This window comes from Aotus nancymaae, unplaced genomic scaffold, assembly GCF_030222135.1.
Source record: "Aotus nancymaae isolate 86718 unplaced genomic scaffold, 86718_ANA_hifiasm-v0.15.2.pri h1tg000030l, whole genome shotgun sequence".
Classification (NCBI taxonomy): domain Eukaryota; kingdom Metazoa; phylum Chordata; class Mammalia; order Primates; family Aotidae; genus Aotus; species Aotus nancymaae.
Genome location: NW_026988443.1, coordinates 39,298,104 through 39,311,187, shown reverse-complemented (window position 1 = coordinate 39,311,187; position 13,084 = coordinate 39,298,104). Strand labels below are relative to the sequence as shown.

Sequence of the window (13,084 nt, the reverse complement as noted above, 5' to 3'; positions counted from 1 at the left end):
GAAACTTCTGAAGAGGCTGAGTTTTAGAAGAAAATCTTTCAATTGGTGCAAATAAAGAATCATGCTTAATAATGGCTGAAAAGAAGCTCCTAAGTTGTAAAAATCCCTTATCTTTGCTTTACCATTTTTCAAAAAGGAACACCAACAACCAATTTCAACACAAAGACCCCTCAGAGGATGTGGCTAGCAGCCATGACAGAGCCATTCGATCTGAGCCAGCAAATCCTCCAAAGGGGACACCAGTATTTTCCATTGGTTACTCTTAGACAAATTTGGGATCTTTGGGTATGCTGACGCTCTGTGGCCCTGCAATTCTGATACTCGACCTCTGCACAAAAACGATGTTCCCCATGCCTCGATTTGAGCTGTCCCCTCATCCTTCTCTCCCATCCCAAAGGGGATGTTGCCACAATCCTAAACCAGGCTGCTGTGCGGACCCCTCACTGCTGCTCACCAACCTGGATCTCGGCATCTCCCTGACAACACAACACATCCCAAGAAGCCATAGGCAGCGGTTGGGGCTGGGCGTTTCCCAGGGGACAAACTGACCACACAGCTGCCAGGGACACTCCAGAGCACCAGAAGAGAAAGGGGCCAGTGGAGTGGAGCTCACAGCACACAACACAGAAGGGACTTGTTCAAGGTCCCGTGGCTGCTCAACTGGCTTCTAAATCCAGTTCCGCAGAGGACCAGAACCCAGCTTCTGAGGGAGTCAGCACAAGTTTCTGAGGTTCTTGTTATTCACCTGTTCGAAGTTGCTGATTCAATCTCAGAACTGAGAGACTGAATCGAGTCCTGATGCCTTAAAAGGGGTGCTATTTCTTTCAGGTCCACAGTCTTTGGGACAACAGTAGACTAAGAGTCTCACTAAAATCCCTGCCCGGGAGGTCATGCCGCAAGGCCTCTGCAGGGAAATCATGCTCTCATGAGGCCATTCCAGTACTGCTGATGAGTAAGCCTCCTTGGAGATGGTACAAGTTTTGCTGAATTCCACATCACAGTGGTATTGAAAAGCTCTCAGTTACATAAAGAAAAAACTTCCCGAAGGACTTTGTGAATGGGCAAAAAGCTGGTAAAGGAAACTGGCACACAGCCATGTGCCCAGAGACTCCAGCCCAGTCACATGTCCGTCTATGTAAAAAGACCTCCCTTCACTCTCTAGCTCATCTGGTTCCAATCAGTTCACAACAGTCAAGACGGGGAAACAACCTGTCTGTAGATGGACCAATGGAAAAGAAACTGTGGTGTGTAGACACGTACAAGAGAATACTATTCCGCTGTAAAAAGAAGACCGTGCCATCTGCCACAATATGAATCAACCAGGAGGACATCAGACTGAGTTAAATGAGCCAGATACAGAAAGAAAAATCTTGCATGGTCCCACTTATACACAGAATCTTAAAAAAAAAAAAGAAAGAAAGAAATAGATAGGGAAAAGCATGGCTCCCAGGCGTGGTGAGTGGGAAGGGAGGTGCAGGTCAAAGGACGCCAAGTGGTGGATATGCAGGTGAGCGGGTCTAGAGGGCTGATGGGGAGCATGGGATGGGAGTTACTCACAGTGCACTGTACTCGGGAGTTTGTGAACTAAGTAACGCTGCAGCTGCCCTCGCCGCGCACACACACAAAGGCGACTGCGACGGTGAATACGTCCATCTGCTTCACTCTAGCAACTGTTCTACTGTATTTCATAACATCATGTGTATACTTTAAATATACACAATTTATTAGCATAAATAAATGAAATTCTTCCAGATACATTAATGTCTTCTCTTACCAAAACACATGGTTCCATTACCTGGGTGTTTTTTTTTTGGAGACAGAGTCTCGCTGTCTTACCCAGGCTGGAGTGCAGTGGTACAATCTTGGCTCACTGCAACCTCTGCCTCCTGGATGCAGTTTTAAATGTTGCAATTTTTTTTTGAGACCGAGTCTCACTCTCATTTCCCAGGCTGGAGTACAATGGCAAGATCTCGGCTCACTGCAACCTCCGCCTCCTGGGTTCAAGCAATTCTCCTATCTCAGCCTCCCAAGTAGATTACAGGCATGTGCCACCTCACCTGGCTAATTTTGTATTTTTAGCAGAGACAGGGTTTCTACATGTTGGTCAGGCTGGTCTCAAACTCTTGACCTGAGGTAATCTGCTCACCTCAGCCTCCCAAAGTGCTGGGATTATAGGCGTGAGCCACCAAGCCCGGCCTAAATGTTGCAAATTGTAAATGCCGATGAAGTCTAATATACACATTTTTTTCTCTTATGGTTGTTGCTTTTTTTATGACCAATCTTATGAAACCTTTGCCTACTCCCAAGTCATGATGATATACTCCTATATCTTTCTTCTTTTTGCATGGTCTCACTCTGTCACCCAGGCTGGAGTGCAATGGCATGATGTGGGCTCACCACAACCCCTGCCTACTGGGTTCGAGCGATTCTACTGCCTCAGCCTCTTGAGTAGCAGGGATTACAGGTGCCTGCCAAAACACCTGGTTAATTTTTGTATTTTTAGTAGAGACGGGGTTTCACCATGTTGGCCAGGCTGGTCTTGAACTCCTGACCTTAAGTGATCCGCCTGTCTCGACTTCCCATAGTGCTGGAGTTATAGGCATGAGCTACCACGTCCAGCCAATTAGCTGGCTTTTCTCTTACTCCCTAGCAGTGAGCAGCTGAACTCGATGGAGTGGAAGTGAGTAGCTCCCTGTCCCCTGCAGACACACACCAGCAGGGAGAGAATGAGCCGTGGGGACTGACAAGGGAGGCATCAGGAAGTGCAAGAAAAGAGCAGGCAGGGAGCAGGGATGCAAACCATCAAGACAAGCCTCACACCTCCCCGCTTCACCAAAATGGCAAAACCCTGGAAAAGGCAAATACCAAGTTATTCTAGAAAAGCATAAACCTGATGTGTCCACCAAAAATGCCGGTGATTGGAGTCTGAACAAAATCCGCCTGGCGGGTGACAGAAGTCTTATTCCGGGGGCCCACTTGCTCCCATTCATCCTCACTTCCTTCCCCTTGTTCTTCCTGCTCTTCTTCACGGACCGAGTGGTTTTTGGGGCCATTGGAAATCGTAAGTTCTGAAAAGGAGAGAGCATCTGCTTAGGCTACTATTTACGACGAGAACAGCAAAAAACAAAAATGCACAGATCTGTCAAGTGTCGTTTTAAAAATGAAATCGGGGTGTGTTCTCCACGAAGAGCCACGGCAACCAATTGCAGCAGGCGTGACTTCTCAGGATCCTGGTTCACATCAGTTCTACGAAAGACATTCCTGGGAGGACTGGGGAAATGTGAAGACGCTCTGCAGAGTCCAGGTTACCGTGTGGTTAGAGTTGGTTTTCTTAGTGAGATAAGGGCCTGAGGTTATGCAGGTGTGGATCCTCAGGGGATGCTTTCACACCTGGGGTGAACTAAACTGTTAGCTGCAACTTAACTTTGAATCATTCAGGAAAAATGTATGTGTATGTATGTATATATGTATAGACAGATACAGTAAGTGTATATATATTGTGTGCATACAGTCAGAAAATACGTTTAAAACTGTTCACTCAGCAATTATAAAAGTATTCATCAAATGATTCTTTCAGCTTTTCTATATGCTTCATCATTTTCCTAATTAACAGTTGAAAGAAAATGGCAGAGATTCAGGATAAAGTGCAATTTACCTAAATATAACCTTCTCAGTGGTGTAAGTTATTGTAAGGAAGAAATGCTATTTAAAGGGAAAATGACTATCTGAGGGGCAGGGAACCACGTAGTATCTGAGCATGCAACATTATTAGTCCACAATGAACTCTTGGTGCAAATCTGCAGCCAGTGAACCAGAACCTACTTTCATTATTTGGTGAGAGAAGCTTCTTTAGGTTCACCATTTCCTCATGGAGTCCATTTAGAATGAAGCCTAAATATTCCTCAGCATCTTCTTGTCGACCCTGAAAAGGTCAAATACGATCCCATTAATGTTAACTGATCAGTGTCCAAGGCCCGCAGGATTTATGGTATTTGCAAAGTCCAACCGTGCCTCCTCTGAAAGGGAAGATGTAAGGTATTTCCCAACAGTAACATGACGACACGGCTTTTCCTTGGACAGCTGAAATCCCAAGAGTGGGAGGAAAAGGAGAAACAGATTAAACATCTATCTCTACACGGGTGGACTAACGAGGATTTTTATTATACTTTACTATATTTTTGAAATTTTCTTCAATAAATATATATTACCCCCAATACCCTTTTTTATTTTGAGAGGCAGTTTCGCTCTTCTTGCCCAGGCTGGAGTGCAATGGCATGATCTCGGCCCACCACAACCTCCACCTTCCTGGGTTCAAGCAATTCTCCTGCCTCAGCCTCTCGAGTAGCTGGGATTACAAGCATGCACCACTACACCCGGCTAATTTTTATATTTTTAGTAGAGACGGGTTTCTCCATATTGGTCAGGCTGATCTCAGGCTCCCAACCTCAGGCAATCCACCGTCCACCTGCCTCAGCCTCCCAAAGCGCTGGGATTACAGGTATGAGCCACTGCACCCAGCCTTCTTTTTTTTTTTTTGAGATAAAGTCTTACTCTGTCACCCAGGTTGGAGTGCAGTGGTGCGATCTCAGCTCACTGGAACCTCCACCTCCCGGGTTCAACAGATTCTCCTGCCTCAGCCTCCCAAGTACCTGGGACTACAGGCATGTGCCACGATGTCTGGCTAATTTTTGTGTTTTTAGTATAGATGGGGTTTCATGATGTTGGCCAGGCTGGTCTCAAACTCCTGACCTCAGGCGACCCACTGCCTTGGCCTCCCAAAGTGGTGGGATTACAGCTGTGAGCCACCATGCCTGGCCACATTACCTTTATCACAAAAAAAGTTATTTAAAAAAAATTCTGTCTTGGGTAAATGAAATAGAAGATGAAGAACTAGACGTCCAGGGCCAGTTCACTGCTCAACTGCAAGGTTACCACCTGAGCAGTGAGGTAAGCAGTCTGGTACGTCTGCTTCTGTCTTTGATGATGGACAACTACATGGGAAAGAAGTGAAACTCTACGTGGAAGATCTCCACTGATTTAACACTTCAGCTGTCTTACACATACATCGGCAAAATCATTCACAGACGAGCCACCCGAGAGTTCTGTAATTCCACATCAGGAGTGTTTGATTCTGTTACTTATCATCATCAGCTCATATTTCATCCTTCACAGCACAACTGCCTATTCCAAGGACTTGCAAATTGTTCTGTTTGAAGCATCTAGGAAACGGCATTGGAGCTGACTTGCCCTCTTCAAATAGTAGACACGGACAGCATCTGCTGGTGTGAGTGCATGCTCTGCAGGTGTGGAGAAAAGGGCAAAGACTGGCACAGCCAAAGCGTGCTAAAGGCTCCCACAGCAGGCCTGCCGGCTCTCCTTGGAAAGGCCTGATCTTAAGGTTGGACTTTCTGTCTGGTGCCTGGGAACTTCAATTTCAGAAAGGTTCCCATCATTCCATTATCTGATACGGGATTCTGCCTAAACCGTTTGTGCAAGCAACATGCTTTCCGCTGAACACTTGTTTTCCTTCGAGGAGTTTGGACTTTTGGTTCAAGCTCGGCAGAGGGTACCTACAGGACCAGCCCTCAGTAAAAACCCTGGACACTGAGTCTGTAATGAGCTCCCACAGTAGACGGCATTTCACGTGTGCTGCTGTCACAGTCTGGTGCTGGAGGCTGCAGCGGGGCTTGGGGTGGGGGGGAGTCTGGAGGTTTCCTCTAGGCCCTGCCTCATCTGTCCTTACCCTTCCTGACTCTGCATGCTTTTGCTGTCATAAATCAGCTTCTGCATTTTCTGAGTTCTTCCAGTGAATCACCCAGGCTCATATTATCCCCCAACATATCTCATACCAATGTAACCATAAAAAGATGCTTTCGTTCACAGCATTATCTCTGTGCACGATCCTAGAGGGGCCCTGAGCACCCACTTTATCTCCGCCTCCACTTGAGCTGGGCGGCCCCCTCTGGCTTCTAAGGCATCTCTATACTGTCGATCTTTGCACTTCTCTTGTTGACTACTCATTTGAGTTACAGATCTCATTCCCTCACCGAGGGCAGACGGCGTACTTTGCCCTATTTCTGCATCCCTAACACCATGTTCCCATTACTTGGGAAATGCAAATTCCAAGCCCATACCAAAAGCTGCATTGTAAGCATTTAAAAAGTTTAAAACTCTCTGCTGCCCCTGGTGGTATCCTGCTATGATGCTCTGGACATTCACTCTTCAACGCAATGAAACTTCAAGTGAACTCTACTTAAGTGGCATTTTCTCAACTATTTTTCTCTCTGAATCCATTTCACTAAGCATTATTTCAACTGCTTGTACCGATTCTTCACAAATAGGGAAGCGAGAAATGCTCCAGTTAACTGTGCTAAGCGTGGCCCAATTCACTCTCAACAGCCCCACGGCCTTTTATAAGGGCGCCTGGGCCCCTTGGTCCCATGCCTTTAGCAACAAAATATATTTAAAAAAAACTGTACGTAAGGAATCAAGTATATCAAAAAGCGACTTAAGCCTGTAAGCATGGTGAAGACATCAGCTCTTCTGAACACTGCCATCATTCCAGGCCCAACGCACTCCACTCTACCCCAACGGCATACAGTGCAGTGGTTAACACAGCTTGTCTTGAAAGCTGGGCTCTGCCAGGTACATTAGCTATATGACCTCAGCCAGTGGCTTCACTTCTCTTAACTGTAACAAGTAGATCATAATCATACCTTACTCACAGAGTCAACTAAGTTAATATATGTAAAGTACCAAGAACAGTGCTTGGTGCGCCACAGAAGTTATCTGAGCAAGGTCAGATGATGACAGCTGCGACACACTTCAATTCATCCAAGCAATGGACCCTATTACAAACCCACATGTACTTACAGTGCTGGAGACAGAGGGCAAATATCGAATAAGTAACAGTTACCACACAATCACTGGAACAAAAGGCAACACTTGATACTAGCTACTTAGAGAAGTCTCAAACCTTTTCAGACAGGCTTGACTTGTTAACTGTCAGGAGTCTGTAAATATACGTGGGCTCAAAGGCAGCTCCAGGGCGAATATCCCTCGCCATTTTATCTCCAAGAGCTGCAACGGAAACAGGACACAGATTTTTCTAACTACAATAAAGTCCCAAACGATGAAAAAGCAACATCATCAAAACCCCCACCTCCCACCTAGCTGAATGCTGAGACCAGCGTAAGTGAAAGACATTTTCTTCCCAGTAAGAATGAATCTACCAAATTTCAGTCACCTGCTTCCATAACTCCCAATATGTAACAGCCATCAACGAAGGTTCTCTACTAACCTTGTCGGGGTTTCGGAGGTACTGGCATATTAGTAAACTCATTCATTAGCCGGACACTAAACATGGGGAGAAAATGTTAAATAGTGCAGTTTTTAAAATGTAACTTTTACTAAAGAGCTTTGATGGCTAAGGAGAATATCAGCTATATGAATATAGTAGATTTGAGTTAACAATGCTACTAGCTAGTGAACTCAAGTCTTTTCTATATAAATTTTTGCTCTATTTTAAGTGATATAAGCTGGTAAACACTAAAATATTTTCTACTGAATCTGAAGAACACAGATAAACAATGCTCCAATTCCATTTCTGCTTAAAATCCACATAAAATCACGAACAGTATTTTTTTTTTTACTAAACTATTTCAATTCTAATTATCAGAGGGGAAATATAAACCCCACCACTTAACCCATCTCTCACCACGTTACTTACAAGCTGTCTATCATGGGTGTTGACGTACAAGGCCTTTGCACTTTGGAATACAGAGGAATGAACTTCATCAGGTGATACATCGGAGGGCAAGCAACCAGTGCCTGCAGTGTCTACACAGTGGCAGTAAGGAAGTGTAAAGGAAATGAAACAGACACACCAAAGTCCCGAAAGGCACATTAAGCACAAGAACATCTTTAAAAACCTAAGTAAGCCAAGGATGCTGAACTACTCAGAGATGGAACCACAAAAAGGGATAAACCAAATAATCGTGAGGCTAACTCTCCTGTGAGATCCACGTAAGGAGCCATGAAGCAGTCAGTCGTTTATCTTCAAGCACTTGGCTTAACCGAGGTAGTTCAGTCCATTAAAACCAAATTTCCGGTCGTAAGTGGTTGCTCTGCCCTATTATCTGTGGCCATTCTGATGAGAGTAAGCTTGCCTGAAGCCCTCATTCACATCCCAACATATCCTCTTTTTTAGGGGGAGACCGACTGGGGTCAGGAATAACCCTGTTGATAAGCAAGGTAGGCCACCAAGTAACAGACCAGGCTTGGGGATTCCCATTGAGGGCCAGATGGCCCCGGGAAGCCGAACTAAGTCAAATGCACCAGAGGAGACAGCACTGCGGCCGGCCGGCCTTGCGGACAGCCTCCGGGAAGGATACAGCATTGATGTAGCACCAGTTTCCTTTATTGATCAGCCCACGGGGTTGCAATGACACTGGTTTATGGATTAGGGTCACATTCTCCAGTAACTCTGAAAGAATGAAGAAGCATAGTTAAGAAATTAATGACATCTGGTAAAAGACATTTGGGTCATTTCATATGCTCCACTCTGAGAGAGCATTTAAAATCCCTTCAACAAAGCACAGATCCAAAGAAAACGCACACTGTTAAAGCTTCATTCCATTCAACTTCAAGTATACGAATTAATTAAACTTCTTTTCAAATAATATTTTCCCACAAACAGAAATATTTATTTATCTTCCCGGGGGAATATAACTGGGGAACGTGAGAGCTACTTATTTTAATGAGAAACAAAAAAATGTTTAAATGGTATCACTATTAGAGAACAGATTTGAGAGACACACCGTTTCTTCCTTGAACACTTAGATAGGTGTGTCTCATTAGCAGCAAGGCCTTTCCGACACTACACAGAAAAGCGTCTGTGCAGAACCCGAACCTCAATCATCTCTACATCCCTGGCAACTAATGGCGACCCTACACATCAGCACTGTGGTGTTCAATGGCTGTTCAGTGAGGAAAGATACTCCTTTCAGAGAAAACTGTATTCTACAAATTAAACTGTCCATTAGAAACCCAACTTAGCAACTGTTTTATATACTGTAATTCCCTATTCCACTTACAAACACACTGCTTAGCCTCAGGTCCACCCTCTGCATGGATATCACTCTGTGAATGCCATCTTTATAGAATTAACCATCAGAAATGCTTTAAAACAAGACACGATCTCCCCCGGTCCCCCTGTGAATCTTCTAATGGTGATGGCGACACTTTATAAACCCTTCTACATTTAGCACACTCTTCACAACTTACAAATGTTGATTGGCTGGACTTAATCCTTGGTCATCTAGGAGTATCACCATTGTTCTCCTTTCACCAAGAAGGAAACTGAGGCTCCCAAAAATGAACTGACTTACCTGTGATCACACAGGTGCCAGGCAGCACAGCCAGGGCCTGAACTCCATCACCTGCAGCCAATCCACACTATCTCCTTTACTTTTAAATTGTACACTAATCACAACTCACATATATATACCTCTACCATGTACCGACAAAAATAAAAAATTCATTTGAAAATAGAGTATGCTAAGCAAACAAATTGTATACTAGGAAAGAAAAACCGAAATGGCATACATTTGATACTAGCACTCATCTAAGGTACCGCTCAAAAATGAGCGTTTCTTTTCTCAACTACATTGTACTGGCAGATCCCACGCACAGCAAATGAAGAAATTAACTTGCAAAATACAAATCAATCTCTCTCTCTCTCTCTCTCTCTCTCACACACACACACACACACACACACACACACACACACACCCTCATTCCCTCCTTCCTACAAGAGTAAATGTCCTCTTGCTCCTCCTAAATGAAGAAGCGTAGGGAATAATTTCTGCATAGCTCTTCTGTTGAAAGTAAAACATTACAGATTCTGTGGAATCTGCTCAATTAGAATAAGTTTGCAAAGCTCCCCCCTCTCTTAATATGGAATACAGAACTGGGCCTTGAAATAAACAAATCAATCAGTTACGAACTGAACCCCAAGCCTGCATGTGATAACACCCAGCAGAGACAGTCTCTGTCATGTGGGGGACACTGTGCTGGAAACTGTGTGTGTATTATTCATAATTATCATAACAACCCTACTGTCAAAGAGAGAGTTACTAACCCCATTTTACAGCTGAGAAAACTGAGGTGACATAAGAGCTGAAATGATATGTAAACCTGGGTCTCCCTGACTCAAAAGGTTGAGCCTTTTCCTCAATATATAATGGGCTCCACTTAAAAATCCCTTTTACTCCAATTTTTCACATACTTTCCCCACAGGCTTACAGTTTAATTCCAGTGGGTTTTTACGCTTGTCTTTAAGCCATATCATCACAACAGTCTATCATTTCTAGTGTGTGCCACAGAACAGCAATTAATATAACTGCACTGGTAAAACCGCGCATTTTCAAATAACCATCAATACTCTAACGTAAAGGTATAGTTGCTCAAATAAAAAGTCCAGCATGATTCCAGCAAGCCTTTGCCATGGCATTTTTGTATCAACTGACAGTATTTTTTTACCTAACCTTAAGACTCAAAACCTGCTATCTTTTTAACATAGAAACCCTTTTTTGAGACGAGTCTTGTTGTCACCCAGGATGGAGTGCAGTCTCGGCTCACTGCAACCTGTGTCCCAGGTTCAAGTGATTCTCCTGCCTCAGCCTCCCATGTAGCTGGGATTATAGGCCTGCACCGCCAAGCCTGGCTAATTTTTGTATTTTTAGTAGAGACAGGGTTTCACCATGTTACCCAGGCTGGTCTCGAACTCCTGAGCTCAAGTGATCCACCTGCCTCAGCCTCCCAGAGTGCTGGGATTATACGCGTGAGCCTTAGCGAGTGGTTGAAACCTTTGTTAAAAGACATGCTGCCTTTCACTGACAGGCGAGTAAATGCTTGCTGAGCCCTGGGCACCGAGGAATGAAGGCACATAGATGAATGAGAGGTGGTCCTGCCCTAGGCGAGGTCACAGACCAGTGAAAGGAAGGACTGTATGTCCCTGGCTGCAAACACACACTGTGTGGGCTAAACCGAAGGGCTGTTGGGGGATGGGGGTGGGGGAAGGATGCTTAGCCCCATCCAAGGGATACAGAAACTCTGGGAAGGTGAGGGGCTGGAGACAGCAAATGGAAGCTGAGGAAGAACCGAGATACTAGAAGGTTATCAATGGCTCGGGCAGCGGTGCTATCCAGCTAGAGGAGGAATACAACAGGATGAACAGGTTATTTTTCGTTTCATGTGGTGATGAGTGCAGTTTTAGAGATGTTGGTAAAAGGTATTCAGACGACACCAGGTAAACAGTATGTTTATACTCAGACCAGCAAGTGAATGATTTATTCTTGTTTTGAGACAAAGTCTCACTCTGTCGCCCAGGCTGGAGTGCAGTGGTGCCATCTTGGCTCACTGTAACCTCTGCCTCCAGGTCTCAAGCAATTCTTGTGACTCAGCCTCCAGAGTAGCGGGGACTACAGGTATGCACCACCATATCCAACTACAATTATTATTACTTTAGAGACAGGATCTTGCTCTGCTGCCCAGCTGGAATGCAGTGGCGCACTCACAGCTCACTGCAGCCTCAACCTCCCAGACTCAACAGATTTATAATCACACAAACACACACACAGGTCCCCACAGTGCAGGGCTGGAAGAGGAGAGAAGCAAGAAGCGTGCAGGGGCAGCGTGGGGGAGTGGACACAGCAAGGCAGGCTGCTCAGCCGGAAGCCGGGCTGCGGAGGGAGACAGGATCATGGACGCAAAGAGCTAGGGATTGAGGAAGATGCAGCAGAGTTTCTGGGTGGGAGGAGTGAAACAGCAACTTCAGTTTTCTTGATGATAGGGGAGGAAAGGTCTTCTAGGGCAGAGTTATGGTGAAGATGCCGGACAGAGGCGAGACAGGGCTTGAAGACGTTCATGCCCGTTTAGCACTCGTACTGGAAGGAAATGAAGGAAGCCACCAGGGCCAGGCATACAAGATCTGCCTGAAAGTTCCCTTCCATGCCAACCTGTTCTGACAGACTGAAAAACATGCTTTATGACGAGTCTAACTCCACTCTTAAAAGGAAAGCAAGGACAGGGTGCAGTGGCTCACGCCTGTAATCCCAGCACTTTGGGAGTCCGAAGTGGGCAGATCACAAGGTGAAGAGATCGAGACCATCCTGACCAACATGGTAAAACCCCATCTCTTATTAGTAAAAAATACAGAAATTAGCTGGGCGTGGTGGCACATGCCTGTAGTCCCAGCTACTTGGGAGGCTGAGGCAGAAGAATCGCTTGAACCCAAGAGGCAGAAGGTTGCGGTGAGCCAAGATCATGCCACTGCACTGCAGTCTGGCGACAAGAGTAAGACTCCATCTAAAAAAAAAAGAAAAGCAGGTGCAGAGCAATCAAGTACTGGCTGCCAAGCTCTGTCTAAAAACGCAGTTCCTTTTTTTTTTGGAGACAGAGTGTAGAGAAGGGGTTTCGCAATGCTAGCCAGGCTAGTCAAAGTGCTGGGATTACAGGCATGAGCCGCTGCACCTGGTCTCCTTTTATATTTTTTTTTTTTTTTTTTTTTTTTTTGAGACGGAGTTTCGCTCTTGTTACCCAGGCTGGAATGCAGTGGCGCGATCTCGGCTCACCGCAACCTCCGCCTCCTGGGTTCAGGCAATTCTCCTGCCTCAGCCTCTTGAGTAGCTGGGATTACAGGCACATGTCACCATGCCCAGCTAATTTTTTGTATTTTTAGTAGAGACAGGGTTTCACTATGTTGACCAGGATGGTCTCGATCTCTTGACCTCGTGATCCACCCACCTCAGCCTCCCAAAGGGCTGGGATTACAGGCGTGAGCCACAGCGCCCAGCCCTCCTTTTATATTCTTAACTGAGTTACGTGCCCAGAATAATCTGCACAGCCTGGAGGCTTGGACATTCAATCTCTATGCAATCAGAAGATGTATAAATCAACTATAGACTGACTTTTTTCCAGCATTCATTTGTGAAACAGCGTGAACTGGTCAGACAGAAACCTTTAGTTTCTACATCAACCCTTCCCTTAAATCAATGCCAGCTTCCAGCTTGCTTATTTTGAG

General features: G+C 45.3%; 1 protein-coding gene across 1 annotated transcript in view; it reads right to left on the bottom strand.

Annotated features, from left to right (window-relative positions):
* Window positions 1-13,084, bottom strand: part of USP10 (ubiquitin specific peptidase 10) — an 82,735-nt gene that overhangs the window by 13,531 nt on the left and 56,120 nt on the right. Inside the window, exons 5-10 of the mRNA XM_021671040.2 lie at window positions 8,394-8,485; window positions 7,730-7,839; window positions 7,301-7,356; window positions 6,977-7,080; window positions 3,823-3,922; window positions 2,891-3,068 (exon numbers count right to left, since the gene is read on the bottom strand). Coding sequence (XP_021526715.1) covers window positions 2,891-3,068; window positions 3,823-3,922; window positions 6,977-7,080; window positions 7,301-7,356; window positions 7,730-7,839; window positions 8,394-8,485 — 640 coding nt within the window. The remainder of the gene's footprint in view (window positions 1-2,890; window positions 3,069-3,822; window positions 3,923-6,976; window positions 7,081-7,300; window positions 7,357-7,729; window positions 7,840-8,393; window positions 8,486-13,084) is intronic.